This window comes from Thermobia domestica, chromosome 2 (assembly GCF_964235325.1).
Source record: "Thermobia domestica chromosome 2, izTheDome1.hap1.1, whole genome shotgun sequence".
NCBI classification, from domain to species: domain Eukaryota; kingdom Metazoa; phylum Arthropoda; class Insecta; order Zygentoma; family Lepismatidae; genus Thermobia; species Thermobia domestica.
In genome coordinates this window covers 182,087,332-182,114,752 of record NC_137455.1, presented here as the reverse complement: position 1 = coordinate 182,114,752, position 27,421 = coordinate 182,087,332, and the positions used below count along the sequence as shown (strand labels likewise).

The window sequence follows — 27,421 nt, the reverse complement described above, 5'->3', positions numbered from 1 at the left end:
TCCCATCGCTTTTTCTAGAAAGCATGGCTAGAGTGCATAATGTATCGCAGAGCTGCACTGCTAATCATTTTATTGTTCTTATATCCTTTACATGCACTGCAATTGTGGAGTCAATCTAATGTTTCCTTCTTGGTACTGAAGTTTATTTTTTTAACATTCCACAATTATGCTTCAAAGCTGAAAGTGATAATTATAATGATCGAAATAGTGGAATGAAGAAAATGGGAGGAAACTGAAGAATCCGAAGCAAACCTACCCACAAGGTGCTTGTCCACCACAAAGTCCATTTGCCAGGAGCAGGGATCAAATCAGGGACTCCATACCAAACCTGGATGCCAAGCACTGCGTCACCCCTCTTTGTTGGAATTTATTTTCGTTCAATATTAAAGGTGTAACGCTACGAATGTCATATGAATGGCTTAAAAACTAGAAATGAAAATGTAGAGTCTTAGAAATCTTGTAAGAGTGATGACAGATTGGTTAATGAAAGATAAGGATTAGTTAGAGACAAATTGAAACAAACAAACAAAGAGTGACAGCCACTTTAGCATAATAGGTGACCAAATGTCCAAGGTTAATAGTCACCCAGCAAATGTCCATACGCAAAGGACACTTGAAAGACCAAGACCGCCAACGTATACTAATGCAAATCAACATGATGCCACTATTTTTAAGGTTTCTGAAGAATTACATTGTAAAGAATTACAGCTACCTTGGAAAGTTTTATTAGTTATTAAATGAATGAAAGATGTATAATTTAGTTATCCATACAGTCATATGACTTATGGTCAAATGCTTTATGGCTATTGAATGATAAAACAAAATATTGTTAGTCGTATTCAAGCATACGTAGTTGATTAAATCATATAGGCTATAATGTAGCTTTAATAAAGAGCTTTACTAGACATATTCGGGTATTGTAAACAGCGATATTGCTCTTGTGTTAATACAGTAAAACTAACTATTAACAACTGAAGTCATTAGAAATTTTGAGCTCTGAATTTGATTGTTTTAACGTTAGGTATACACAGTATTATACTGTTATTTGCTTCGCTTACCTAAATGTAGCAAATCCTATGCTTTCAATGCATATGTACTGATGTTCCTTAAAACAAAAAATAATAAGCTTTTATACTACTATTTCTCTATTCAATTGTTCAATTTTATTCAATGTTTTCAGTCTAGCTTGTGTTGTTTATACAAAAAAAAAAAAAAAAGTGGTTATTCACGATACAGTGGTAAAGGCAAATCGATTCTTCGCTAAAACGCAAAAAACGAATGAAAACACAGCTATAAACAATGTGAATACATCTACAGTCATAAAAAGTGGTAATGTTAACGTGGCCATAAAGACTGAAACAGAATAGAACTAATTTCAAAGAATGGTCATGACAACCATAGCAATGGTCAGTGTTGGTAGCCGACTTATTGGAAACGATTTTAATTGTAACGTTGCAAATTTAGTGTCATCTATACAATTCCAGGTGTTGTGGTAGAAGGAATTCGTATTTAGAAAGTATCATTTATATGAATAGTAACGAATCTATTGTTCCTTTTATTTATTGGTTTTTGAACGTTTTCTTTCCTCTGGATATGCGTACACAATAAATTGTACTGAGAGTTAAATGTATCCAATTTTCAGCACAAGACTTTGTACCTCGTTGAAACGATTAAAAATTTACCTGCATCATTTATTGATTTAAAAAAAGAAGAAACAACAATTGTTAAAACTAAAGGTCCCTCCCTTTTTCTAGACACGCCTAAAGATCCAAGGGTTGTGTATGGAGGTAAAAAGCATCACCCTTTCTTGACTTCGACCCTCATGAGAGTGATAAAGTCAGCACCACTCTTTGGTCTCTATTACTTCCTCAGATTGTCTCAGGTACCCATTTCAAAGAAACTGGATGAACCTTAGAGGCGCATTAGAATGATGGTAAATGTGAAGAAATTTTCTTTCCCCATCGGGAACCGACCTACGCCATCTACTTGGAAGGTAGATGCATTATTGACTACGTTACCGCGCTCTAATAACAGCATTTATGATTTTTTTTGTATTGCATTATAAAGATACGCAGTCAAATAAAGTTATTACAAGCGATCAGAAGCCAAAAAATAATGCACATAGATTGAAGAGAATTAGCTGACTTACATGGAAATATGTAGTTCCCAATTGGTGTGTCGCACAGTACCGTAAGGTGTGTTGCGAAATTTTTAAATCTCAGTCATCAAGCATTTAATAATTGGTTAAAGTTAATTTTGAGACAGACTATACCAATCAACCCTTCCAACGGCAGCAACAATTCTAAGTCCTACATACAGCTACTACTTTATATAAACTTATACGTATGCATTATTATAATTTATATTATTAGGAGAGACCGGGGTATTCATGAACATTTAAGCTTTGATTATAATAACTCTTTTGTTTTAGATTTAAAATTAGGATTTCTTGTGTATAAAAAGATGGAAGTTTTTCATGTTTACTGATGTCCAGAGGAAAGTCAAAACTAATGTTTTTCAACAAATCAGTTAGATGTTTTAAAAATGTACCTATGTTCAGGATTGCCCCAGTGGTCAGGGTAATCCCGAACACACTATTTACTTTAAACTTTCATTTACGAAAGAAAGGAAATGCATTAAATCACGTTAAAATTATACCATAATTTAGTATTTAAATCTTTAATAATGATTATAATTACAAACATAAGTTAATGAGAAACATGACCAGACCTCATCATCTTTGAAACTATTACAAATAAAAGATAATAGGTAATAGGCTAAACAAAATGTACACTTATGAAACAAATTCAGAAATAATGGTGCATTAAGTAAAATATTCATTAAAATGAAAACATTATTTGGAATTGTAGAAATCACAGACATAGTATTAATGTTTTGCTCCCACGGACAGTATTCTTTATTAGTCCAATGTTCAAATGCGGTTAATAGGCTAAACAAAATTTGCAAACTGTTAAAACGCTACTAGGTTCAATAAATCTGTAAAACACTCTTGTGAATCACACAGAAAAAAATGCACGGAGTACTTTCATAAAAATGAAAATATAATTTTGAAGTAGCCCTACAGAAATCACACATATATGCATTAGCTATTTGTTCCTAAGGACTGCAGACTTTATGAGTCCAATTCGTGCAATAAGCGTTTGAACATTTATACCATAACTCTCTATCTTTCCCGAACTCGCCACAAATACAAACTCTTTCTCCTCTATTCCATCTAAACTAAAAATGTCTTCGAGGTCGCTTTCCTCGTCACTGACTTCCGTTCTGACTGATTTCTTTTGTCACTAAACACTTTAGGGTAACGGCAAACATTCTGTCTGGCATTTCTCCATGAGACGCCATTTTATTGTTAAAGTTGAAAATAATTGTTGACTGCATACAGGCTAGTAAGACTACAAAGAACTAATGTTTAAATATAGGGAAATATTTTCTTGTTACATTATTCCAAAATATCCTTATGCAAAGTCGAGGCTATGATGGAAGGTCTTAGCTGCACTCTACCACACTTTTTTGAAATTTAGCGAATAGATCCTATCTTAAAGACAATGAAGAGTACAAAAATTTAGGAAACCAGCCAGATAGTACCTGTACAATGATATTAAATGAACTAATTGCTGATTTCAAAACCTTTCGAATAGACCAGAAACTTGGTTGCCTGACAACTACCAGGTAACCAAGAAAGTTCGTGCGGTTTCAGTACAAAAACGAAAAGTTCCAAAAATGCGTTTACCTTATGTTTATTCCGAAAAATATCCACCATCCGCTTCTACAACCTTCTCCCATCGTTTTACAAGCTTGTAGATGCCATTTTTAAAGAAATCTTTGTGTGGGACTAAAAAACTGCGCCATAGCGTTTTCAAACTTTTCTAGAGTTTTGAATTATCGATTGCGCATATGGTTGACCATAGATAAAAAAAAAGGTAGTCTGATGGAGCAATGTCTGGTGAATACTGGATGTGGCAGAAGTTCCCAGCCGAGAGAAGAATCACCAGGGTCATCTTTGCTGTATGAGGTTTAGCGTTGTCTTGGTGGACAAGAACACAATTTCTATTCACTAGTGCAGGTTACTGTTTGCAAGCTGTTCGGCTACTCTTTGCAATTATGCTGAGTACACCTTTTTGGTTATGGTTTTACCACTTTCCAAGAACTCATAATGCACAATCCCAACAGCAGTCCACCATACACATAGCATCACCTTCCACTGATGAAGAGCAGGTTTTGCACTTAAAGGCATGGAGTCATTTGACAATAGCCAATGGTACGAGCGTTTGTTGTTATCGTACATTACCCATTTTTCATCACACGTCTAGATGCGGTCCAAAATTGGACAGTTGTTGTTCCTAATCAGCAAGAAAGAGCAAATGTTCAGTTGTTGGAGACGGTTCGCAGCAGTCAGCACATGAGGAACCCACTTATCAGTTTCCACGATTTTCCAAGCTCATACAAGTGCACACGAACGGTTTCATCGCTTACCCCAGTTCTTCACACGTTTGACTTGAATCCTCTTCAATTGCTGCCTTGAGTTGGCCCAAATCCAGAGATTTTGGTCTGCCCGATCGAGGTTTGTCATCAAGTGTCTCATCGCCGGTCGAAATGGTCTGAAACCACTTTTGAGCTGTCCGTTCACTAATTGTACCTTGTTCAAACGCTGCACATATTTTTCTTGCTGCTCCCGCACCTTTTGTGCCCAACTTGAACTCATACAGTAATAAACAATCCCTGATTACTGCGTTCGACACAGACATGGTTCACTGCGAATACTTGATCTCGAACTGTCGAATGCGACCTGTTATCTAGGTTAGCCGACGTGCCAATGACTCAACTTTCAGAAGCTGTCACATACAGGTACCCCTTGCGGAAGAAATGATTACTACCCCACGAAAAATAGCGGCAGGTGTAAAAACCGCACGAACTTTCTTGGTTGCCTGGTATTATGTCTAACAAGGGAACCTTCCGAAAATGATAGTTGCAGTGAAAGATGTGGTCTATGCCAATTGAAAGAGCTGTAACAGAGATAACCATTACCAAAAAATTAGCTGCCCATAGCAATAGGCTCAAGAAATATAAGGGGTCGAAGTTCGGGAAACATCAAGGTTGGACAAGGGGGAAAAGTGCAAATTCCGCAAAAAAAAAAAAAAAAAAAAAAAAAGAGGTGGCACGGCAAAATACAATGCTGACAAGTGATGTATAGAAAGAGACTTGCCACAATAGGGAACAAATGAAGGCCACCAGTGGGGTTAACAGTGTTGCCAACTGCATTGAAAAGTACATGTTTTGCAAAGAGCTCTATATGAAGTGAGTGCAATATTCAGTGTCAGCCTTTCATGTAGAACATAAGATATGGCGTGTATAATCAGTGGTAAAATCTAACAAAAGAAAATAGAAAAAAACAGAAGTACGAAAAATACGGAAAAGACGGAGTTGGCCATAATGCGCCACATTTGATCACGAGCTGTGCATATTAAAATGAACAAAACAAGAAGCACCGAATATGCAGAAAACCGACGTACCTAGAGTCGAAAAGAAAAACTGAGTTACGAAGTTGGTAACACTGGCCATGAACATCCAGACAAGTCTAATATATTTAGGCCACTCGTTTCACAAAAAGAAAATCCCGGCAACAGGCATCACTCGGAATGCCTCAATGCTAGAGTGATTGAGGCAATGTCAAGTTGGGGAACATGAGATGGTTGGATTGAGCCAACAACCGATAATAGAAGTAGTGAACATTATGTCATGGTTGGGTCGTATGCGGGAATATGCAGGGTGTCCCACCAAACTTTGTGACCTGAAAGATCTGCAAAACGAACAAAAATGTGACGGATCCAGTTGTGCAGGAATGTACCAATGTCAGGGGGTGATAAAAGTCTGTGAGAAGCAAGTGCCCCTAGAATCCCCATCATAGGGCCCCAGGAGCCAACTTCAAATTTTCAAATGGAAACAGGGACCGACTGGTACCTCTCTCGATAGATCATGGAATGTGCAACAACATCTATAGGAAACATTTGCTATATGAAGCATGTTTTTCAAAATGGACGCCACAAATATATGCTGTGTCTTAACATGGCATCGAACATTGAGATCTCAATTTGCTGCGAAGCGAAAACAAATGTTGCAAATCCAATTGCACAGGAACGTACTCATGTCGAGGGCCAAGAGAACTTTGTAAGAAGCAAATCCCCTAGGGCCCCCATCATAAGGCTCAAGGGGTCAACCACAACATTTCAAATGGGAACAGGGGGTGGATGATATTTCTCTGGATAGATACAACACCGCCTTTAAGAAACACGGGTTTCAAAATGGCCGCCAAAAATGCACGTTGCTCTTGTCACCGAGCAGATATTTTTGGCGGCCATTTTGAAATCCCATATAGTAAATATTTCTAATATGCGTTGCTGCATATTCCAAGATTTATCGAAAGAAATGTACCCGACCGATGGTGCTATTTGAAATTTTGAAGTTGGCCCCTGGGACCCTATGATTGGGGGACTTGGGGGCACTTGCGTCTCACAAAAGTTTGTCGCCCGCTGACATGGGTACATTCCTGCACAACTAGATGTGTCACATTTTTTTCGCTTTGAAACTATTTCAGTCGCAGAGTTAGGGGGAATACTCTGGATATATCATATAGGCGGTGATAGTACTGCAGACAGCAACACACAGCAGATCAAGCCTTTGATTATGTTTGCTTTCTACAGGTATGGATATGTGATAGAAAGACCACCAAAGGTTCCGACACCTATAGAGTACTGTTTCGAGACATTCACAGGCGATCATCGTACCATGTGTGACGGATTGGCAGTATACCGCTGTGCTCACTGCAAATGTATCTTATGTTTGGACCATTGTCTCATCGAACAATTGCACGTACAATGTGGACGAGCATGTACAAATGATCCAAAGGCTAATACCTGTTGCCGGAATTTTCTTTTTGTGAAGCAAGTGGCCTAACTATATTAGAATTGTCTGGATTTTCATGGCTAGTGCTGCCAACTTTGGAACTCGTTTTTCTTTTCGACTCTAGGTACGTCGGTTTCCTGCATATTTGGTGCTTTCTTGTTTTGTTCATTCTAATATGCACATTTCGTGATCAAATGTGGCGCATTATGGCCAAATTCGTCTTTTCCAATTTTTTCGTACTTCTGTTTTTTCTATTCTCTTTTGTTAGATTGTACCACTGATTATACACGCCATATCTTATGTTCTACATGAAAGGTTGACACTGAATATTGCACTCACTTCATATAGTGCTCTTTGCAAAACATGTACTTTTCATTGCAGTTGGCAACACTGTTAACCCCACTGGTGGCCTTCATTTGTTCCCTATTGTGGCAAGTCTCTTTCTATACATCACTTGTCAGCATTGTATTTTGCCGTGCCCCCCTTTTTTGCGGACTTTGCACTTTTCCCCCCTTGTCCAACCTTGCTGTTTCCAGAACTTCGACCCCTTATATTTCTTGAGCCTATTGCTATGGGCAGCTAATTTTTTGGTAATGCTCATCTCTGTTACAGCTCTTTCAATTGGCATAGACCACATCTTTCACTGCAACTATCATTTTCGGAAGGTTCCCTTGTAAGCTACGCACCCAGATCCTTGATATTTCAAGATAAGAAAATAGTTCTTAGTGTATTAGTGTATTTAATACGATTTTGCCTGTACTTTCTGTCTGACTTTCTAAATACTTTATATTCTTGATTGGCTGAGTGTGTGTGTGTGTGTGTGTGTGTGTGTGTGTGTGTGTGTGTGTGTGTGTGTGTGTGTGTGTGTGTGTGTGTGTGTGTGTGTGTGTGTGTGTCTTAAGTGGGTTACGACAAGCACCAAGACCACACTCCAACTATTAACATAGCAAAACACATAGTGGGTTTTCAATAATTTTCTTATTACTAGAAAACTAGTCGTTTTGTGAATTATAACAGAGATAAAACTTATTTCATAACGAACTTGGAAGTTACTTTTAACTATGCTTTAAATTATGTTGTTACTATTATTTTCAGTTTGACGTCCAATCGTTATGCCCTGTAAACTTAAGCTGGTGACAATGACTGGAACGATGGAATAAAGACAGTGGGAGGAAACGGGATAACCACGAAAAAACTCACGCACACAATCTTTGTTCACCACAAAGCCTACTTAACGCAAGCTGTGATCGAACCAGGGACCCCACGCACTAAAAGCGAGCGATCTACCGCTGAGCCATCGTAGTCTTCAACTTCTATTTTATTATTGCTAAAAGAACTGGTGAAATTAAATTTGTGTGTTAGTCTGTTTTTGGTTTTAATGTTTATTTTATTCTTCTCTTTTTCTTTCTTTTCTTTTTTATTTAGTACTTTCAAAAGTATTAGAATCTCATGTATCTTCAACGTGAAACATTACCATCTACTCCTCTTAATGATACATTACAAAATTATAGTTTTAGGTTTTCATTTCTATACTAGAATGGCAAAACATAATACTCATATGTCGCTCTTTGCCCTTTTTATAATTTGTCGCTCCGGTTGTTGGTCACACTGAGACCTATATGCTGAAAAGGAAAAAGTTGATAATGGCTTAATTTAAAATTCCCTATTTAGTAGTACATATTTAGTTTTCACCAGAACACTGAAAGAATTTTAAATTTAATGCAAAAGGTTGTAATTTGCTCTCCTGTAAAAATGCATATACTGTGTTTTGCCATTTTCATACAAATTTAACGGAGCATATTGTAAATACATAACTTCAAAAATTAGAAATACGAACATCCTAAATTATATAATCTTTAGAATAAATTTGCAATATAAATTTCGTTATATAAATAACTAATTTAAATGAAAAAGCAATATTTTTCTTTTGAGGTCAACCAGAAGCTCAGAAATTGTAAACTGAGAAACCTTTGCTAAATTCACTATCTAATTCTAAGCAGGTTCAAAATCGCATTCTCAAAAGTACTAAATTGACTTCTGTCCATATCTAATTACATCCAAATTCTATTTTGTATTTCTATTTCTGCGAGATCCATCTTAATATTGCCATTCGATCTACGTCTTGGTCTTCCTGGTGGTCTTTTTTTCGATTGGGTTTCTAGTTAAAATTTTTAAAACGTTCCTACTTTCTTCCATTCTGGCTATATAACCTGCCCTCCTGAGCCTCCTAGACTTAATGACCCTAACAATGTTTGGTAAACGTATGCAGTTTCTCGTTATGAAGTTTCCGTCATTTTCCGTTCCCGTCACTCTTGGGTTTGAATATTCACCAGAGAATTTTATTTATGTTACATAATATCGATTACTAAACGAGCATTGTTTATATTACAATATACTGAATACTGTTGTATTTAGTCTTAAGTAATCATACTCGATATAATATAATCTTGAGCTGTTCGTGGCAAATAGGAGTACATCACTTCCGGGCGTTTTCTCCAGGTAACAAATCACGGAATCTCAGGAGTTCTCAAACTTCGAAGTTGTCGTGCAAGCAAGTCAGGGGAAGCGTTGTGCGATGAACTTGAGAGTTCTGCTGTTCTCTAAAACAGATCGTTTTTCCCAAGCATCTTGGCAACTGTGTACCTGTTCCTTGTGTGTCTAATAACGAGAAAGACTGAATCTTAGGTCTCGCGCAACACAGGTGCTCAAAATTACGAATAGAAGCTAACCACTGAGGAAATCTGCATGTCAAATGTATCCATTCACAGAATGTCAGCAAATTTAGTGCACTTTTGTACTTAAATGCTTTGTTATGAGTTTTTTTAGAAGAAAGTTTAAAAAGACATAATAAAAAGTTTCCCAAACATTTCTACCCTGTTAAGTAAATCTTCCGTAACTCCGTGAGCAAGTTTGTTTTTACATATCAACGCATTATGTGCACATAGAGTAACCCATATTAAATGAATTGAAAGTACGTGTTGACTACCGTATTAAACTCAATACTTAATTAGCATTCTGTAGAGGCGTAATAAATCAATTCATTGTCTCCTGTGTTACTCGGTGATGTGCTTGCTTTAATATTTAACCTACATGAAATAATTTGGTTTATCAAAACTGAGTAAATCTGAGTTAGTTTATCAGCTTTGGTATTTCTGATATTTACGATCCACTATTGATTTCTTAACAAGAAGTAGCTTTCAGAGTACCTTACGTTGGTTAGCTATTTCTCTCCCATCTGAGATCAAATCTAGGACTACGCGCTAGAAGGGAAAGTATGCTAACAATTTGCCTACACGAAAAATGCTTCTTTTGGGGCTTAATTCTTGCAAGCAGTGTAATTTTCCAAATAACTACTCGCATCTTTTCTTACGTAGTCAATTTTTGGTGGTATTTCATTTTAACTCTAACATCAGCATTTTAAAAGCTCTCTTCCGATGCTCATAAACAGTATATTAAGATGCATAAGGTTCTAAGAAAGACTTCAAGAGAACGACGGATATAAGGTTTTGTTTGCTGGAATTCTGTCTACGCATATGGAACAGACATTCTAAAGAAAAGTGGATGCTCAATGTTTTATTTATTTATTTATTTATTTAATCACATAAACGTGTTTTTGCCAGACCAAATCACGGAGAGTTGTTCCACTAGCATAAGGTTACTTCCGCTTTCAAACTGTTCCTTAGAACTTCTCTTCGATGTTCAAATCGAATTCGAGTCTTCTATTGGACCAGAAGTCGATGATCTCGACTTGTAAGAAACAACTGAAATGAAAGAGAAAATTCTATTTTTGTAAAATAATTAATGGTTCAAATTATGAATGATCTTGAACTCATTTAGCGAGCAGGTAGAAGATCTCAACGCATCTAACGATTTGTAGTTTAACTGATCGGAGTTTAATATCCTTTTTAACATAGAAGCTATAATGAGATGGGACTTAACGTTTTAAAATGGGATACGAACCACTACTGTGGCTTTTATACGAGCCTGGTTCCCTACCAGCAAAGCAACACGAGACACGCGTGTTTGGCACTTGGCCATGAAGTCCCATAATCACAGTTTGAGATTGTTTAGTTTGTCACTAACCATAAAATGATCTTAAGCTATAAAGTAATTTTAAAAATACTTCGATTTCACTTGCATTTAAATCAATAGCTACCATTACAACTGAATCCACCAATCTCATTGTAAAAACATTGAAAAATGACGGGCCATAATGGAGCCGGAACCGAGAATAGAATTAGCAATCACCTTTCGTTGACATGTTGAGACGACATACCATATATATTTTGTGTTATATATTTTGGCACAACATCCAATACATAATGTGTATAAATTTAGTAGAGAATCAAAATGACAGTTGAAGTTCGTAGAAAGAATGAGGGCGATGCTGAACTTCTACACCTATCTCACTTAAAATTACACTCTTATTCGTCATTTGAATTTTAAAAGAAGAAAGAAAAAACATAATTAAATGCATATTAACAGCTGTTTACCTGAACCAAAAATATTACTAACAGAGAAACATTTCGTTATTTTCCAGCCAGTCGCTTACTTCGGAAGAAGATACCATGTTCGGGACATCTTATGACACCACGACGATTATGGATTCAAACAGTACCAACTCAGGTAAGTGAATTAAGCTGTATGCAAACCAGACACAATTTTTAAGCAAGTAATCTGCTAATATATATATATATATATATATATATATATATATATATATATATATATATATATAGATATATATATATATATATATATATATATATATATATATATATATATATATATATATATATACATATATTCAGCTTTCACAAGGTCGCTCGATCTCTTTAGCATTATTATTTACTTACAATACACCCTGGATTGAAGTAATTGCTTCGAGATTTTGTTTCTTTTTCTTTTAAAGCTCTTCACTAAGCTCAGTTCCTACTTTTTTAAAAAAAGAAAGTTAATGACTTAAAAATAATGAAATAAAAAATGTAGGAAGTAGCCAGGTAGTATCTGCAATATACCTAATATCCTCAAAACAATCATTGGTTAAAGTAATAACGTTTTGTAGATTAATTACTATCTGGCTCATTTTGTATATTTTTCATACTTTTCATTATCTTTACATTAGTTACTAAAATTCGAAAAAGTACTGGTGAGCTTAGGAAAGAAAGTTAAATATATATATTTTTTTCGCTAAATAGGGTTTGGTATAGAAGTGTACATCATACATGTTCGAGTAAAATAATTCCATTAAGTTGTAGAGTGTAATCTATATGAACAAAAATGAAAGTTACTACGTTTGAACCACTCTACCGAACTAGATCAAATTTTCAATATATATATATATATATATATATATATATATATATATATATATATATATATATATATATATATATATATATATATATATATATATAAAGATCGGAAATGACCAATAGTAGTGCCGAATCCATAGTTTTCGGGGTCTCTTAGATGAACAGTAACACTTCCAACTGCGAGAAGGGGGAGATACATAAATGTCATGTAAGTGTTGAATCCATAGTAAAAAAAAAAAGTGACTGAGTAACGGAACATATTGCAGCTTTTTATTATTATTATTATTTTAACGCTACAATGCGGGTAATTCAAGCTAGTATTTTAATATTTAAATGCATTTTTTTAAAGCAGTAGATGTTGTTACTGATTTTAATTTGTATTTTTAAAGATTGTACATTTATTTTTAAAAAGTTACAAAATTAACATACTTAAACAAGCGTAGGAAACATCTTGTTTCAAACGGGTTCTTAAATTACAAATTCTTGACTGTACGCTTTAAAAAAAAATTACACTCTCAGTGTTTTCACCTTCCCATGAGTGTAAAATACCGTACTGAAATCCAGATCACACATATCAAACTAAAAAACCGAAGAAAAAGAATTACTAACATTAACATTTTTGAACTCAAGAATAATATCGATATAGCTATTAAATTATTGACCTAGATTTTGTCGATCGTTTCGGAAGTATCCATCTACAAGAGAACTTCGATTCTAGTGAGTACGGGATCTCATAAATGATGTAGTGTATATGCCAATATGCATACTTTCTACTTATTAATGATATTTCTTCAGTATTTTTTTTTTTCGTTAAATGTGAAAAATTTACAAATGTGGTTTTCCTTAAATGGGAATTTAAGTGGATTATGTATATAGCGTTATTTTTCGGGATTAAACAATCTTTCGTTAAATGCATGAATGTAAAATTGGGGGTTGTACAGAGTGGTATATTGTTGTCTCATTCATCCTAAAATGAAGAAATGTAATTTGATTTCTATTGTAAAACCCAGTCTTATATAATATAATCTCAGTGTTGAAACGTAACACTCAATTCGTGCACTCTCGTGGCTATATGTTTAACGTTGGTACATTTGCTGCGGAAGATTCAGACGCGATTCACGGTTAGAGCTCGTGTATCTCGAATCACATGCTACACTGTAGACCCACGTCTTATATAGTCTTGATACTAGAACGGAACGTTAAATACTACACTATCAAAATAAACAAGAGCACAAACCACGAAACAAAAGCCTCGGTGGCTTAGTGGTAGAGCATTCATCTCTAGTGCGTGGGGACTCTTGATTCGATCCCAGTTCGCGGGAAGTGGGCTTTTTGGTGGACAAACACTGTATTCTCGGAGTTCCCCTGTTTCCTCACATTTCCTTCATTTCTCATCATCACCGTCTCCCTTAGTCTACACGGCATAACCGTGGCAGTAAAACTGAAAGATTTCATTTAATTTCAAAGGAACCAGATAATGTTAGTGTTTGATTAATTTATTTTTTTCAAACGCATAAATACTAGGTACATAACGAATCCTAAAGTAACATCTACGTCGTCTGCTTTGGAATGGTTTGTGTCCCTGATCGGATGATTCTGCAAAGGAAACAAGACAGCCTGTTACTATTGAAGTTATGCACAAAATATCAGAAAAGGAAGCAAGAAAAACTGGAGGGAAGTTTGATCACACCCCGTGATGAGGAATGCTGTACAGCAAGAAATATATTATTATTATTATTTGGTGAGCATCACTTACATCACTTGCTTTTATCGTGATGCTTGTAATGATGAAAATGGGTCACGAAATTTATGACTCATGATCCGAAAGCAGAGACTCGGCCTACTTGATCCGTTGACCTAGAATGACATGGACAGACCTGGTGTGACTCGGAGACAACGAAACATCGTCATTCACATAAAGAGTATATAGAAGGCTGCTAATGTAATTTAGACAAACATGATTCTCTTCGCTATCTCTTCTCACTAAATCTATAATTTTCTTTTTTTGTTATTGTTGTTGTGATCTCTGTGTCGAGATATTGCACTGAAAGGTAACTACAAGGTCTATAGTAGTATAAGCGCGTGAAAATCAGAGAAAAGAAGATCTACGTTTTTTCTTCTGATGAGGGATGTCAAAGTTTAATCGAGCTGCTCTGTAAATCTTGTCATATAGAACTTAAGATATTGCAATGAGCTCAATCAATGTTTTGTTAAACCATTTTTGTACAGGTAGTGCTCAAAACCACTACAGTATAAGAAGGCGAATAAACTTGAAATTGTATTTGAAATATTTAAGACCTGGTACTTTGATTAAGAAATACCACACCGATAATTAACACGTGAACATTCGAGCTGGAGTAGTATACATAAAATTCTGAAGTAATACTATATAGAATAGATAATTTGGCTGCTTTCGGATCCCTGGACTATCTGAGTCATCGGATCTGTCTAGGTCAGTGGTCTCTCTCTTTCTGGATCTGTCTGGGTTGCCGGGTCTGTCCGGATCTCCGGGTCAGGTCTGAGAAGTGAGACCCAGATCCGGGTAAAAGTAGTGACCTCGGTGGTCTCTTGACCCTTGACTATGCCATCGCTGAATGCGTAATGTATAGTTGATGGACAAATAAATGACCGGATATCTGGATTATGTTTTTACCAATCAGCTGTAGCTTGCTTGTTTGTTTTCTTTGTTTATTGAAGATTAGGATCTCTATTCAGCACCGAGGCTATATGAAACGTGCATCTACAGTTTAAGATTAATCCAGACTGCCATAACGTGGTCACTTTTTTCAAGGCAATTGACCCCCTGAGTTGGAGAAGCACATGCTTTTAAATAAATTGTATACTAATGTAGACCTACTAATGAAAAACGTGAAACTCTTATGTCGATGGACAACCTCCTCTTCCCCTGGCAAAATCTGAAATGACGCTATTGCATCAAAGGTACGCGCGCCAGCTACTCGACCTTTTCCTCGACCTCGACTGAATATTTTTTTTACAATATTTATATTTTTATTTATAGCTATTTTAAAAATAATAAAAAAGTCTTTCCATTCAAAAAAAAGATGTGCAATAACACCTGGAATTCCTCTGAACTGAAAATATTTCTCAACCTCTTTTCTTGACATCTACATTAGTTGAAGTGGATTGCCCTTAACCCCTTACCGCATGCCGTGCCCGTGCCGTATATGGCAATCCCCTTTTTTCACTTTAGCTTTTTGTGTAATTTATCAAAGGTGCCAAACGACTGTTTCTCTGCTGTGTGAGATATTGAAGTGTATGAATAAGAGATTTTGGTGCCATCTGGCACGTTTTTTTGTGAGTTGTGTTAGGCGGGGAAACGTTGACATTTGGTTTTTGTGAAGCAGTGGATTTTTTCACAATACAATCTTCGTTTTGTATGTTCGTATTGGAGGAATGTCGAAAAAACGTATGTGCCATATATGTCACACTATGCGTTTACACGCACTTTTATGTTCTTGAAGTGCAGAAGTGACAACTACTTTAGTCGTTCTTCAATTCTGTTACAGCAATGGATCCAGGGATTTTTTATGATGGACGTTCATCAGTAGCTGTTAGAGAGATTCCAAATGGTGAAGACAGTGAATTATCAGATTTATCCGAAGATGAATCAGCACTAGATCCAAGAAATACCAATATTTTGTTATCGAACTTAGATCTGTTTGTTCCATACTTTGTTATCGATAGATAACCGATAGATATTGTTACCGATAGATATGTTGTTATCGAAGATTCTATTGCTCCTTGTCCTGAGAGAATCGTCATACCCAATTCTGATGATGCAATGAATTCAGATGTTGATGATGTCCCTCTGTCTTATAAATAATTCTCAGGATAGGAGGTCTACGTCATCGAGCGACTTGTAAAACATCAAGTGGAGACGTAGAAACATGAAAAAGTTCCAAGAAGAGTAAAATTTCAAGGTTCTCAGGACTATCTGAAGAAATAAAACAGCTATAAACGCGTATTGAATATTTCAATTACTTTTTCATTGATGAGATTCTTCATTACGCAGTTGAACAGTCAAAGCTATATTCAACGCACGTTCGGCCAATAAATGGCTACAAATAAACTTGAACAGCTTATTGTATGTTTTTGAACATGTCAATTATTCAATTCGCAGCTACTAGACATTACTGGAACGAAAGGCTTGGTTATGATGCGGTAAATCAGGTGATGAGTTGTGATCGGTTTGAAGAGATCCAACAATTTATTCACTTCAATGCTAATTGAACTTTTATTCCTGCAGGAGAACTTTATAAGATTAGGCATTTTCTTGAACAGGCCTCTTAAAGCATTTGTACTGAGTGGAATTTCAGGTTTCAGTTATGATTTCGAAATATTTATTGGGGATCAAAGTAATGTTGTTCCTACTGCACTCCAGACTTAGGCGATAGTAGTAACGTTGATGTTTCGTTGAGTCAGTCTGTACCTCGAAATATAATCCACAAAATATTCTTCGAAATTTGTTTACAAATGTACCCTTAGAATTGTACCCCTCCGCACTTCTAGGCAAGTTTAGCCTACCTTACTACATAGTGTGCCATATATGGCACGTACTTATTTCTCGTCGGAATTAAGTGAATAATCTAAAATTCAAGTTTTAATTCATTTTTCAAGTTCCCATGTGAGAATTTTCAATACTGATTACCTTTTTTTCGCTAAAAGAAAAAAGAATCATGCGGAAAGGAGTTGGTTCACTTATTTTCCGAAAGATTACTAAGATTTCGATTTTAATGGAACTTTCCAGTTTCATTGTGTAATCATGTTAGCTATTGCTTATATAGTTACGTATAGTAGTATATGTGTAAGTAAATCCCTACATGCACTACATGCACATATGTAAATAAATCTGGCACTTATGATTTATATATCTTGGATAAGCAAATATTCCTGCCTGGTAACTTTGTTCAGGTCGACAATATTAATTCTTACCGCGAACATCAAAACTCCTTTTCGATAACAATCACATGTCACGAAAGAATGTTATTTCCGTGCGTCATGCCTCTTTTTTCTTCTTGTTTTTATTTTATTTATGTCTGGTGTTTATGCTCTGATCTCAATCAATACATCGTCAGTGCCAGTCATTACTTTTGTACGACATTCTGAGTGACACCTACTTCAATGCTGCGTATAATCAGTAACCACCGATAAATAGTGTCGTTATTCCTAAAAGAAAATATTGTCACTGCAGGATCAATGTTGGTGGGAAAAAATAGATATTGATGATGTAATTTGTGACAAATAACAATCTTTGTATTGCTATTGTTGTCACTGCATGGGTTTTTGTAGTTTTAATTGGTTTATTTTGCCCTCTTTTGAACTTGAGAAACTTATGATTGAATGTATTTACCTATGACTTTAAAATAAAACTATATTTTTCTTTTAGTTTTTCATAACTACAATTTTTTATATCATGTTTAGCACAAAACAAATTGTTTTTTTTTTTAAGATTTTTTTAAATAATTAATTGGATTCCCATTTCTTTCTGACTAAAATATCATAGCATAAATTACCAGTGGCGGTGTAACAAGGGCAGTGGTGCCTCTGCCGCGGGCCCCATCTTCTGAGGTTGCACCTTCGGCAGTTGACATTCACGATTGCAGACATTAAATGCATGTGAATCAGGCTACGATGGCTGGTCAACATTCTGGAGTTCAAACTTTGATACGGAATGCAAATCCTTTTGCCGTATTCGTCCAGTGCAAAATCATTCCTTGAATATTGTTCACGCACATGATGAGCGCGTTATCATTCTAGCTGTCGCTTTTCGTTGAAAAATAGAACGTTTGCTTGTATTCTTATGTAGATCTACTCATCGGTGGAGTATTCTTCAAAAGTACGTCAGGATTGGTCTGGAACGTAAAAGTGGCATTGCATGGAGTTCCAAAACAGAAGATGTGAAGGTATTTTCTAGTCAACTCGATCAGGTTATTGATGCATTGGAAGAAATGCGTGACATCTCGACTGAAACACTTGATACCCAAAGAGATGCAGGTTTCGTTTAAGCATCCATCATTTAACCTCTTTGTCTTGCTTCGTTCTGGTCTGAAGTTGTAGAAGTTGAAGTTTCGGGTTGGATCCGAAAATGTCTGCAATCTAAGGATATCACTTCGCACCACATTCTTATTCAGTTAGAGAACATCTGACGAAACACGTCAAATATGGAACAGAAGAAAAGTGCTGAGAATGAAACATGTCAGCGGGAGCAAGCTGTAGAAGAAGATGCATGCCTAGAGAAGAACCTATGACAGCACAGGCCGTGAAATGAAGTTCTATATCAATGAAGTTTTGGATGAAATGAAACAACATATATGGCAGGTTTTTTTTTTCTTTTTTAACAAAAACGAGACGTAAATACTACCTTTGGATTCACCTGTTCCGCTGTCGACTTTGCTCAGCAATAATTAGATTAAAGTAAAGTAAAGAAAAGCTGAAAGCATTGATTTGACAATATTGTATTGCAATGACCTGGACGGTGTGGAATTATACCAAGATTAGAAAGACATCATTTGTTCACTAAGATGTGTATAGGAAGCTAAAGATCACCCTAGGTTTCCTATAAGGTATCCCAAAATATCTATAGAGTTTGAACTTCCATAGAGGTTGAAGTCTATAAGAATTTTTCAACTGCATTTCAAATTTTGATCTGCCGCATTGTGTGAAAGATCCTTCAGTAAAATGTGGCTGATTGTTCACGAAATTCCACTTGCGTTCCACTAGGAGCCAAAGAGGTTTATAAATCTGATTGTTCTTTGTATGAAGCATGAAACAGCATCGACTTTGTATTTTGAGCAGGGCCGAACTGGGCCAGTGTGCTATCCTGCAAATACAAGTGGACTCACTCCAATTTCAGGTAGAGCTGGTCCCTATTAAAACTCAGAGAGCAAACCAGCATGAAAAATTTTTCTAGCTAACTTATATTCCATTGACTTCTATCTGCAATTTTTTGTAAGTCCTCATCGGTGATGTAGTTGCTATCACGTGTGCCTTTAGTGCACGTGGCCCAGGGTTCGATTCTCGGTATGGAAAACTTAATTTCACAATCATTCATTTTCATCATCGAACTGCATTAGCCTACTTTCACTGTTAAACGTTAAAGAGTGGGCTTTTATTTTAGTCTAACAAGGTGGACCATGTGATGGCCAGTCCGACCCTGATTTTGAGAATATAGTTGAGATTTTCGCAGCTATGAAACAATGAAAGTTTTCATTCTGAATGTTAGCGCAAAAACAGGCTAGAAATACCAGTATGGTAGTTGGTAGTATCACCTCATGTAACAATGGGCAATATGAATAAAATAAAACCAAATGCTTTTAAGGCACGAGCATGAAGCAAAATCGTATGCTTCGAAGCAAAAGGGTCGAAGTATGAGCATTTGCTTCGGTCTGTATGATTAAGCACTATCTTTTACTTCGTGCTTATACTTCCCGTGATGGAATAAAATGATTCCATCTCTGTTATTTCACTACACACTGCCTGCAAGAATCTCGTTTAGTATTAAAGATGCTAGGCCACGACATAAAACAAGTTTTTTGAGAAACAAAAATTTTATCCGCGGTTTGTTTCCCTGGGAAATTTTGGCCTTTTAAAATATTTCAATTTTAGCGGAGAGATTACATTCCCCCTTTATTTCCCCATTAATTACTGCATTTTGAAGAGAAAATCAAGAATCAAAGAAAATCGGTCATTCGATAGGAAATAAAAAGTACAAATCAGTGTATGTTGTGGTTTTCCTGCTTCCAACTAATTGTTTGTAGAGCTATTAGATTAACGTTCAACGACAGAAATATTTCAGTGAACAGTTAGTAATTTTGTTTCACAAAATCTACTGTATTTTTAGAATAACTATTCTGAAAATATCGTTCTTGAAACAAAATTATTATTTAAAATTTATGAATAATCTAAAACTTCAATATAACTATACTCAACATTTATTAAGGCAGCTAATATTCGAAGGAGAGAACGTTTAAATCGCTATTCACAAGTTTCTTTTTTCAAAACTTTTAATAAAATTTAACAGTAAAGAAAGAAGGAATTCTGAGAATAATGATGTTAAATTAACATTATACCAAAAATTATCCGTTTGTGGCTTTAATTTTGTAAACTGAACTCTTTTGAGCTCAGGATAAAATGTTTCCCGGATCTAACAACGAGACGTAAGCAAGATTTCATAGCAAAACAAGTCTTTCTCTATCTGTTTCTTGGTTTATGGTACTTTTATTCCTTGTCTCCAAGATTGAATTTAGGCAACCAGTAGAACACATATATTAAAATGTGCAACTTCCAGATTAGTGTGGTATGTTAGCGTAAGTATCCTGCATTTCCGGTTACCAGCATGAAAGTTCGCCATTTTGTTGCATGTCCAATCAAGGTTGAAAAATTACCGGGAGACAGTTCGTAGGATCATTATGGTCGACACTGGACGCCATATTGGAAAATGACTAACTTCTAGCAACTGAATCTAAATATTTACATGAAAACTTTAGAAAACACTTTTCTTCTTCTCCAGTCTGCTGCCAAACGGAATAAGAAACAGTTAATAGCAAAAATTTTCCGATTTTAGTCATTTAACCCTTTAGGGACCGATGGAACCTAGTGCACCGATGCACCCTAGTTTACCATAGCGTCGACCTTTGGAATTTGCATTATAAGTCTCTAGTTAAGCTCTTCACACCATTTTTGCATTTATTTAAGCGTGGAAGCATGAAAGAACGTGTTTCATGGGCATTTTCCAGTCACGCGTGCGATGCCTACGGGTGGTGACGTCACGAAGAAGAAAAAAATTGGGTAAATTTTGCAGCTTTTTTTGGGAATTTTTTGACACGTTCCTATTTATTATCATGGTTCGTACGACGTTGTGTTCGTAATGAAGTACTGTTTCCAACGTACTATTACAATTTCCCTATTGTGTATCAGAAGCGAGAAAATCGTGTCCAATTTTTTTAAATGAGATTTTTTCAGGAAAAATTTCCCTTTTTCGGGATTTCCCCCCTCAGGGACGTGTGAGTGGTACCGTTTGAAAGCTACCCTAATTTGACACGAAATCGTTTGCGAATTATGATCCTCGGATAGATAGGGACGTGTCAGAGATTTTTTTGATTTTGAAAACAATTGACTTAAAGTAGTACGGGTTATGCTTTCCACGTGGGGGAATTTTCTTTACCGACCTTAGTTTTCAAGATATGAGGTTGATATTTTCCACAGATATTACATACACCATGTAGTATGTTTTAGGTGATTTTGAGAACAAAACGTTAACACAGGGAGGAGAGGGACCCAAACTTGAAAAAGAGCGATTTTTTCTGACAAAATTTCCCTTTGGAGGTAATTTTCCGTGCATAGGCACATAGTATCCACATGCGAGTGGTACCACTCGAAAGGTTGATTTACTCCAAAGACAACAAGGTACGATTCATGTTCCTGCAAAGAATAGTCTTTATGCTGAAGCTCATTGAAAAACAATTGACTGACAATGTATTCTTGGGGGAAATTGGTAAATCGGCTAGAGCATCTACTCTAATTTTGGGGGCACAATTCTTCATACCTCATTCCATTCACTATAAAGCAAAATTTTTGATACCACTTGTATGTTCGTGTCATGTACCACTTGCATGTTCAAGGGCAGATATTGGTGCCATTTTTTTTTGTAATTTACGTTTTTCCCACTTTGAGCGGGAATTTCCCGCCTTAGGTACACAATAAGGAAATTTGACTAGTACAGTTGGAAACGCAGCTTTATTACAAGAAACGAGGTATGAACCAGGACCATCCTACGATAAATAGTCTCGTTGCAATAGCTGCTTGACTGAAACTCTAAAATTTACCTAAAAAGGCAAGGTCCCATAAGGGTTAACTGCATGAATGGCCTCCCCGGTCACCCGACCTCACTGTGAGTTTTCATTGTAGAGGTATTGTATATCAAGTACAATCTAATACAGTTAATAATTCTACAACTTTAATACGTTTGCTACAATGTTAGATATCTACATAACTCATACACATTTCACATTTTAAAAAAAAAGTTCAGCTGCTGCGTTCATAGTGATATCACTGTGAGCATTGTCCTTCACATTCGCAAAGCAACGTACAGACGAGGCAGTTCTTAATACAAGTACATTTCCCAGTACAGCGCAGTTTGCAACGGCATGTCACTAATTGTCGACTGTTATCAGACATACTCCTCAACGTAGTCCACACAGGTTCGTAACTGAGTCCGTCATCTGTTTCCTTCCTACCCTATTTTAGGGGTTCAACATCATGCACATCTTTTTCGAGGCACTGTCGCCAGATCTTGCACTGAAGAGTTGATCTTGTATGGAGATTCAATGTGTCTTCGGTTGGAGGTATTCTGTCTATTGCGTGATTTTTCTTGCTGAATAGAATACGTCTGGTTTCGTTGACTTCCTCGCTAGTACTTGATATGTGGTACATGAGCGTCACAAATCGCTGGATTAGCATGCGAGATTGGTAGTTTACAACATCGTGAGAATGAACGACTGACAGTTCCCGGAAATCTGTATACACTTCTCTAAACGCCATCCACGAATTCCATGCACTTGTCTTGCCAACGCCAAGGAAGGCTTACACTGTGTCACAGCCCTTAAAACTGTGAAAAAACGACAGCAAATCTATCGTTCTAGAAGGTAAGTTCGTGCACATGGTGCGTATAGGAATGAAACGTCGCATTTTTGCAGAACCAAAATCAATACATAGTTTCTCCAGAGTAGGTGACAGATACAGAAACGCAAAGAGAGTCAACTATACTTTTGTGTCCCTTCTCTGCGGCATGACGGACGTGCAGAAGGATTCTTCCATCAGCTTCTATGTGGGATGAGGGAGAGATACCAGTAATATCTAAGTCTGAGGAAGAGGATAAGACTTGATTTCCTCTTGTGCAGAATATTTCTCTTTCTGAAATATCAGCTGCAGTTATTATTTCGGCGAGGTAATGAAATAGCCTTTCCGTGTTGTCATCGTTTGCAAGGAACTTCTGGAAATTGTTTGGAAGCGGTCCCGTTGACTTGACAACAAAACGGTCGCCCTGTCCACGCTTCTGACGCGTCTGTGTTTTCAAGCTCTTTTCAATGTAGCGGTCAAAGACCACGTCTAAGCGTTTAGTGTCTCGAAGTGTGAAAGAAACGCAGTTAACAACTGCGGCATATTCTGCAAGTGTTTTCGCTGCTCCTGGTTGCAGTTGGTGTACCAGCATCGCTCCATCGATGACAAGACAAGAGGAATGGGGGATGATAGTACTCGTACACCCATCAAATTTTTCAAAACATTTCAAAATATCTGATTTAGAGATAGGAAGTCTGAGATCTCCAAATTCAGATATTGATGGAGGATAAGTTGTGTTCTCATGAGAAAAGAATTCTCTGATATCGCTTTCCCTTTCCTGACATGCTATGAACATCTTGCAGAACAGGTTGGAATCTTTGTGTGCAAGTTTTATCTTATCTTTGCAACGAACTTTCAACAAGCTACAGTTGAAAAGCTGCATATTAACTTTCCTTATAGCATTGTGTATGGACTGCTTGCATGTCATTAGACGGTTACAAACGAAGTCCTCACACATTTTGGCTCCTGTGGTAGCTGCGATGCGGACAGACTGGCACTAATCTTCTTGCGCTATACATCTGGTGAACCCAACTGTAGACAGATGCTCTTCTTCAAAAGGATTACCAGTATCACGTAGTACATCAGTTAGGTTCTTCACATGTGTCCTGTACTTGCTTTGGAATGCCTCCGTGTCCTCGTGGTGTGATCTCGATACGTACAACTCAGCAGAGTTTCTATCTTCATACTCAGCCAGTAAACGAGCGACTTTGGGACAACTGACTATTTTCTTCAAAAGAGTAAATGGGTTATCGGAAGCTCCCCATAGAGAACCACTTTCTTTCATCAGTTTGTTGTTCTGTTCGTGAAGCTGGTCGTCTAACATACGACCGGTGAAAAGTGCCGGTAAGATTTCCTACTGGTGAAATGTCCCTTAGAGAATTCCTTAAATACATCAGGATGACGAACTGGAAGTTGCTTCAGAGTATGAAGAAAGACTGGTAACCATCGCCCGTAGTGTACGTAGTCCAAAGCTAAGTACAAAGGACACATGGACTGGAGTACTTCTACATAAAGCATGAAATTACCATCACGCACACTTTTCACAAACAGTAACAACAGTGCTGTAACAGTAACAACAGTAACAACAGATATTAACTGTAATATCTGCTCTTGCAAGTCTACCGTGAAAACTTTAGGGGGCAGTAGAAATTTAGGGGGTGGCCCCCCATGACCCCCGTGGATACGGGCCTGTCGTGAGTCCCCTTCCCAGAGATGTTGACTTGATATATAGATCAAGTAACACAATAGTCTTATTTTTGGTGTACACAAAATAACTGCCCCCTCAGAATACCTGTGCCCTTTCACTAGCCCCCTTTCAAGAAATTAAAGCTCTTGCCGTTATTGTCTAGCAGTTCACAGTCTTCTATAGTCGTTTTGCCTGTGAATTTGAGCCCAAAGACAGTGTAAATCGGACAAAATTTGGGGAACTTGTGAAAAGTAGGCCATTTTTCAAGATGGCGCCCAGAGTCACACGAAACATATTGAGAAGCTGTCTCCCGGCTTTTTTCTCATTTACATGTCGCGTTAAACGCTCTGACCAAATTTCGTGCTGGTAACCGGAAATGCACGATCCATACAAATTATTACACTTACGGACCGCACTAGATAGTTGATAAGATGCTTAGGGAACCAAAACGACACTTGAGATATGTTGGGTTACATAACTTATAATACTTGTTGGAAACAACTGCAATGCCAGTTTGAAACTAATCAATACAGCAGCCCCGGACCGAACATATGACTCACAAGTACTGGATGTTGTAAACCCACTTTCTTAATTGCAGAATTCACTACAGGGAAAAAAATGGTACTTGATTAAGAAAGTCATAAAAAGTCAATAAAGCGAAAACTTCCATTCTTTAAAAAAAAAAAATGAAAAACATACGCCACAAAAAGCTTTTTTTCCACTTCTACTTAGTCTTCACACTGCAGAAGCAGCTTGGATAGTTAAAGTTATTATCCTACGTACTACTCATAACCCTGTAAACGGAATCGAAACGTGACAATGAAAAAGTAGGATGCTAATGATCCGATAGTGTTCTTAGTAACGCAACCCAAAATATACCGCGCGTGTTCAGAAAGTCACAGCTACCCGATGCGAAAATAAAGAAATAAGCCATAACGAAAGAGGTACTAAACACCTCTCAAGAAATCTTCGGGAATGTAATTACAGCTCATCAAAAGATTATGAAAATTAATATGAAAAGCAGGCTAAAAAGAAAAGAAAACGGCAGAAACAGAACAGGAAATAAAGAAATAAAGCTGTCCATAGGAGACAATGTTGTACGAGCTAGTACATGAAGACGTCAATTCGTCTATCACCAAATCTATTATCTTTTCTTCTCAGTGGTCACACGTTCTTTACAGAGTTTAACATAACACATACTCACTACTTGTATTATTGTTCGCATATGTGATGCTACTTACATCAATCCTTCAAACTTCCGAAACATTTGCTTTGTTTTTATTCATACCAACGTTAGAGTATAAGCTTCCAAGTAAAAGCAGCTGCTTTACTTCAGATTTAGTAAAAGAACTTACTCCAATTTTTATTCAAATACACTTTGCAGTACTTGCTTCAACAACCTGAAAGATCAGCGTTTGCTTCTTTGTGTTTATTCGGCTCAGTAGATCATATCAGATCTACATAAGCCTCATAAAATAGAAAATAAATAAATAAATGAAAAGAAAGTGGAAACACAAAAAATAAGAAATATACTATATTACGCAAAAACAGGCTAGCAAGATTTTAGTACGGTAGTTGAAAATATGATCTCATGTAACAATATATACTGAGTATCATGTATGCAGACGTGATATATGCGTAATTGAAAATGCAAAAATAAAAAGATATACATAAAAATCTGATATACTCGTTAGAATCTACTAACTTCCACGCGGTGATAGGTGGTAAAGAAAAATCATAATTTCGGCAAATAGCAGCAGTAGGAACTCAAATTGCTTTCGCAAGCTCATCTCAATGAATTTTACTTGCTCTGTAAGGCTCTGTAAACCACAAGCAAGGACCCAGTAAGGCTCTGTAAATCACAAGCAAAATATACTTTTTGCAAAATAAATAAATAAACAATCAATTAATACAATTGTTGAAGGAAAAGCCATTGTGTTAATTCAAGAGTTTCTTTATTGAACTAAAGGAGCTAAGAGGCCTAAGCTGTTACCTCATACTGTTGTATGCTTAATTTGTACTGTATATTTACGTTACATTTCTTTCGTAACAGGTTTGCTCTTAACGCTATTTGAAATAGAATTACCAAGCTTTGCACGATAATAAGGTTGTAATATAGATGGTCTTCAAATGAGATTATTATGATGAATCATAGTGCTCGAAAAACAGCTCTGTACATTCGCATTAGCAGGTTGGAAGACTTTTCTACTCCTACTGCTTAGAAGACGAGAACATTTTCAGCTATATTCAGCAAACTTTGCACTGTCACTGTTAAGCAACGAACACTTATTCAGAATAATAATGGTTCTTAAACCTGTTTATTCATTGCTTCTGTATCAACATACAGAATCAAATCATTTGTTTGGCATAATAAATCTTTTAATCATTATTTCAAGTATAAAGCCAAAGCAGCAGTTTTTAACATTTTGATATACTGTATGTAGGCCTGTAAAATACGTATTGTTTTTTTTTTTTTTTTTTTGTTTGGGCCGTGCGTATTTTTTATTATAATAAGCGCATATTTAAATTCGAAATGTATACATGTTATCGTTCTTTTGAATCAACAGGAGTGTTAACACAGTCCTAGCTCTGAAGTGAGCTGAAAAATAGTAGGTACCAAATTGGAAGAAAAAGGGCTGAATTCATTATTATATACCAGTGTAATACATGGCTCTATGGCACAAAACTAAAAGGGGTAAAGTTCTAGAACACTCCCCCCTCCACCTCTTCTAAGACTTCAAATCAATAAACGCTCTTTTTAAAACTTACTTTTTAAAAAACATCCAAATAGGAGGACCCCGAATAATCGTGAAAGTAGATGAAACTTTTCTCGCACGTAGCAAGTATAATAGAGGCCACA

The 27,421-nt window shown here is 36.4% G+C and overlaps 1 protein-coding gene across 2 annotated transcripts in view; it reads left to right on the top strand.

The window, feature by feature from the left end:
* Positions 1 to 27,421, top strand: part of wwk (anoctamin 8 white walker) — a 246,261-nt gene that overhangs the window by 38,806 nt on the left and 180,034 nt on the right. For both annotated transcript variants that reach the window (XM_081748153.1, XM_081748155.1), the window contains exon 2: positions 11,462 to 11,547. In XM_081748153.1, coding sequence (XP_081604279.1) covers positions 11,462 to 11,547 — 86 coding nt within the window. The remainder of the gene's footprint in view (positions 1 to 11,461; positions 11,548 to 27,421) is intronic.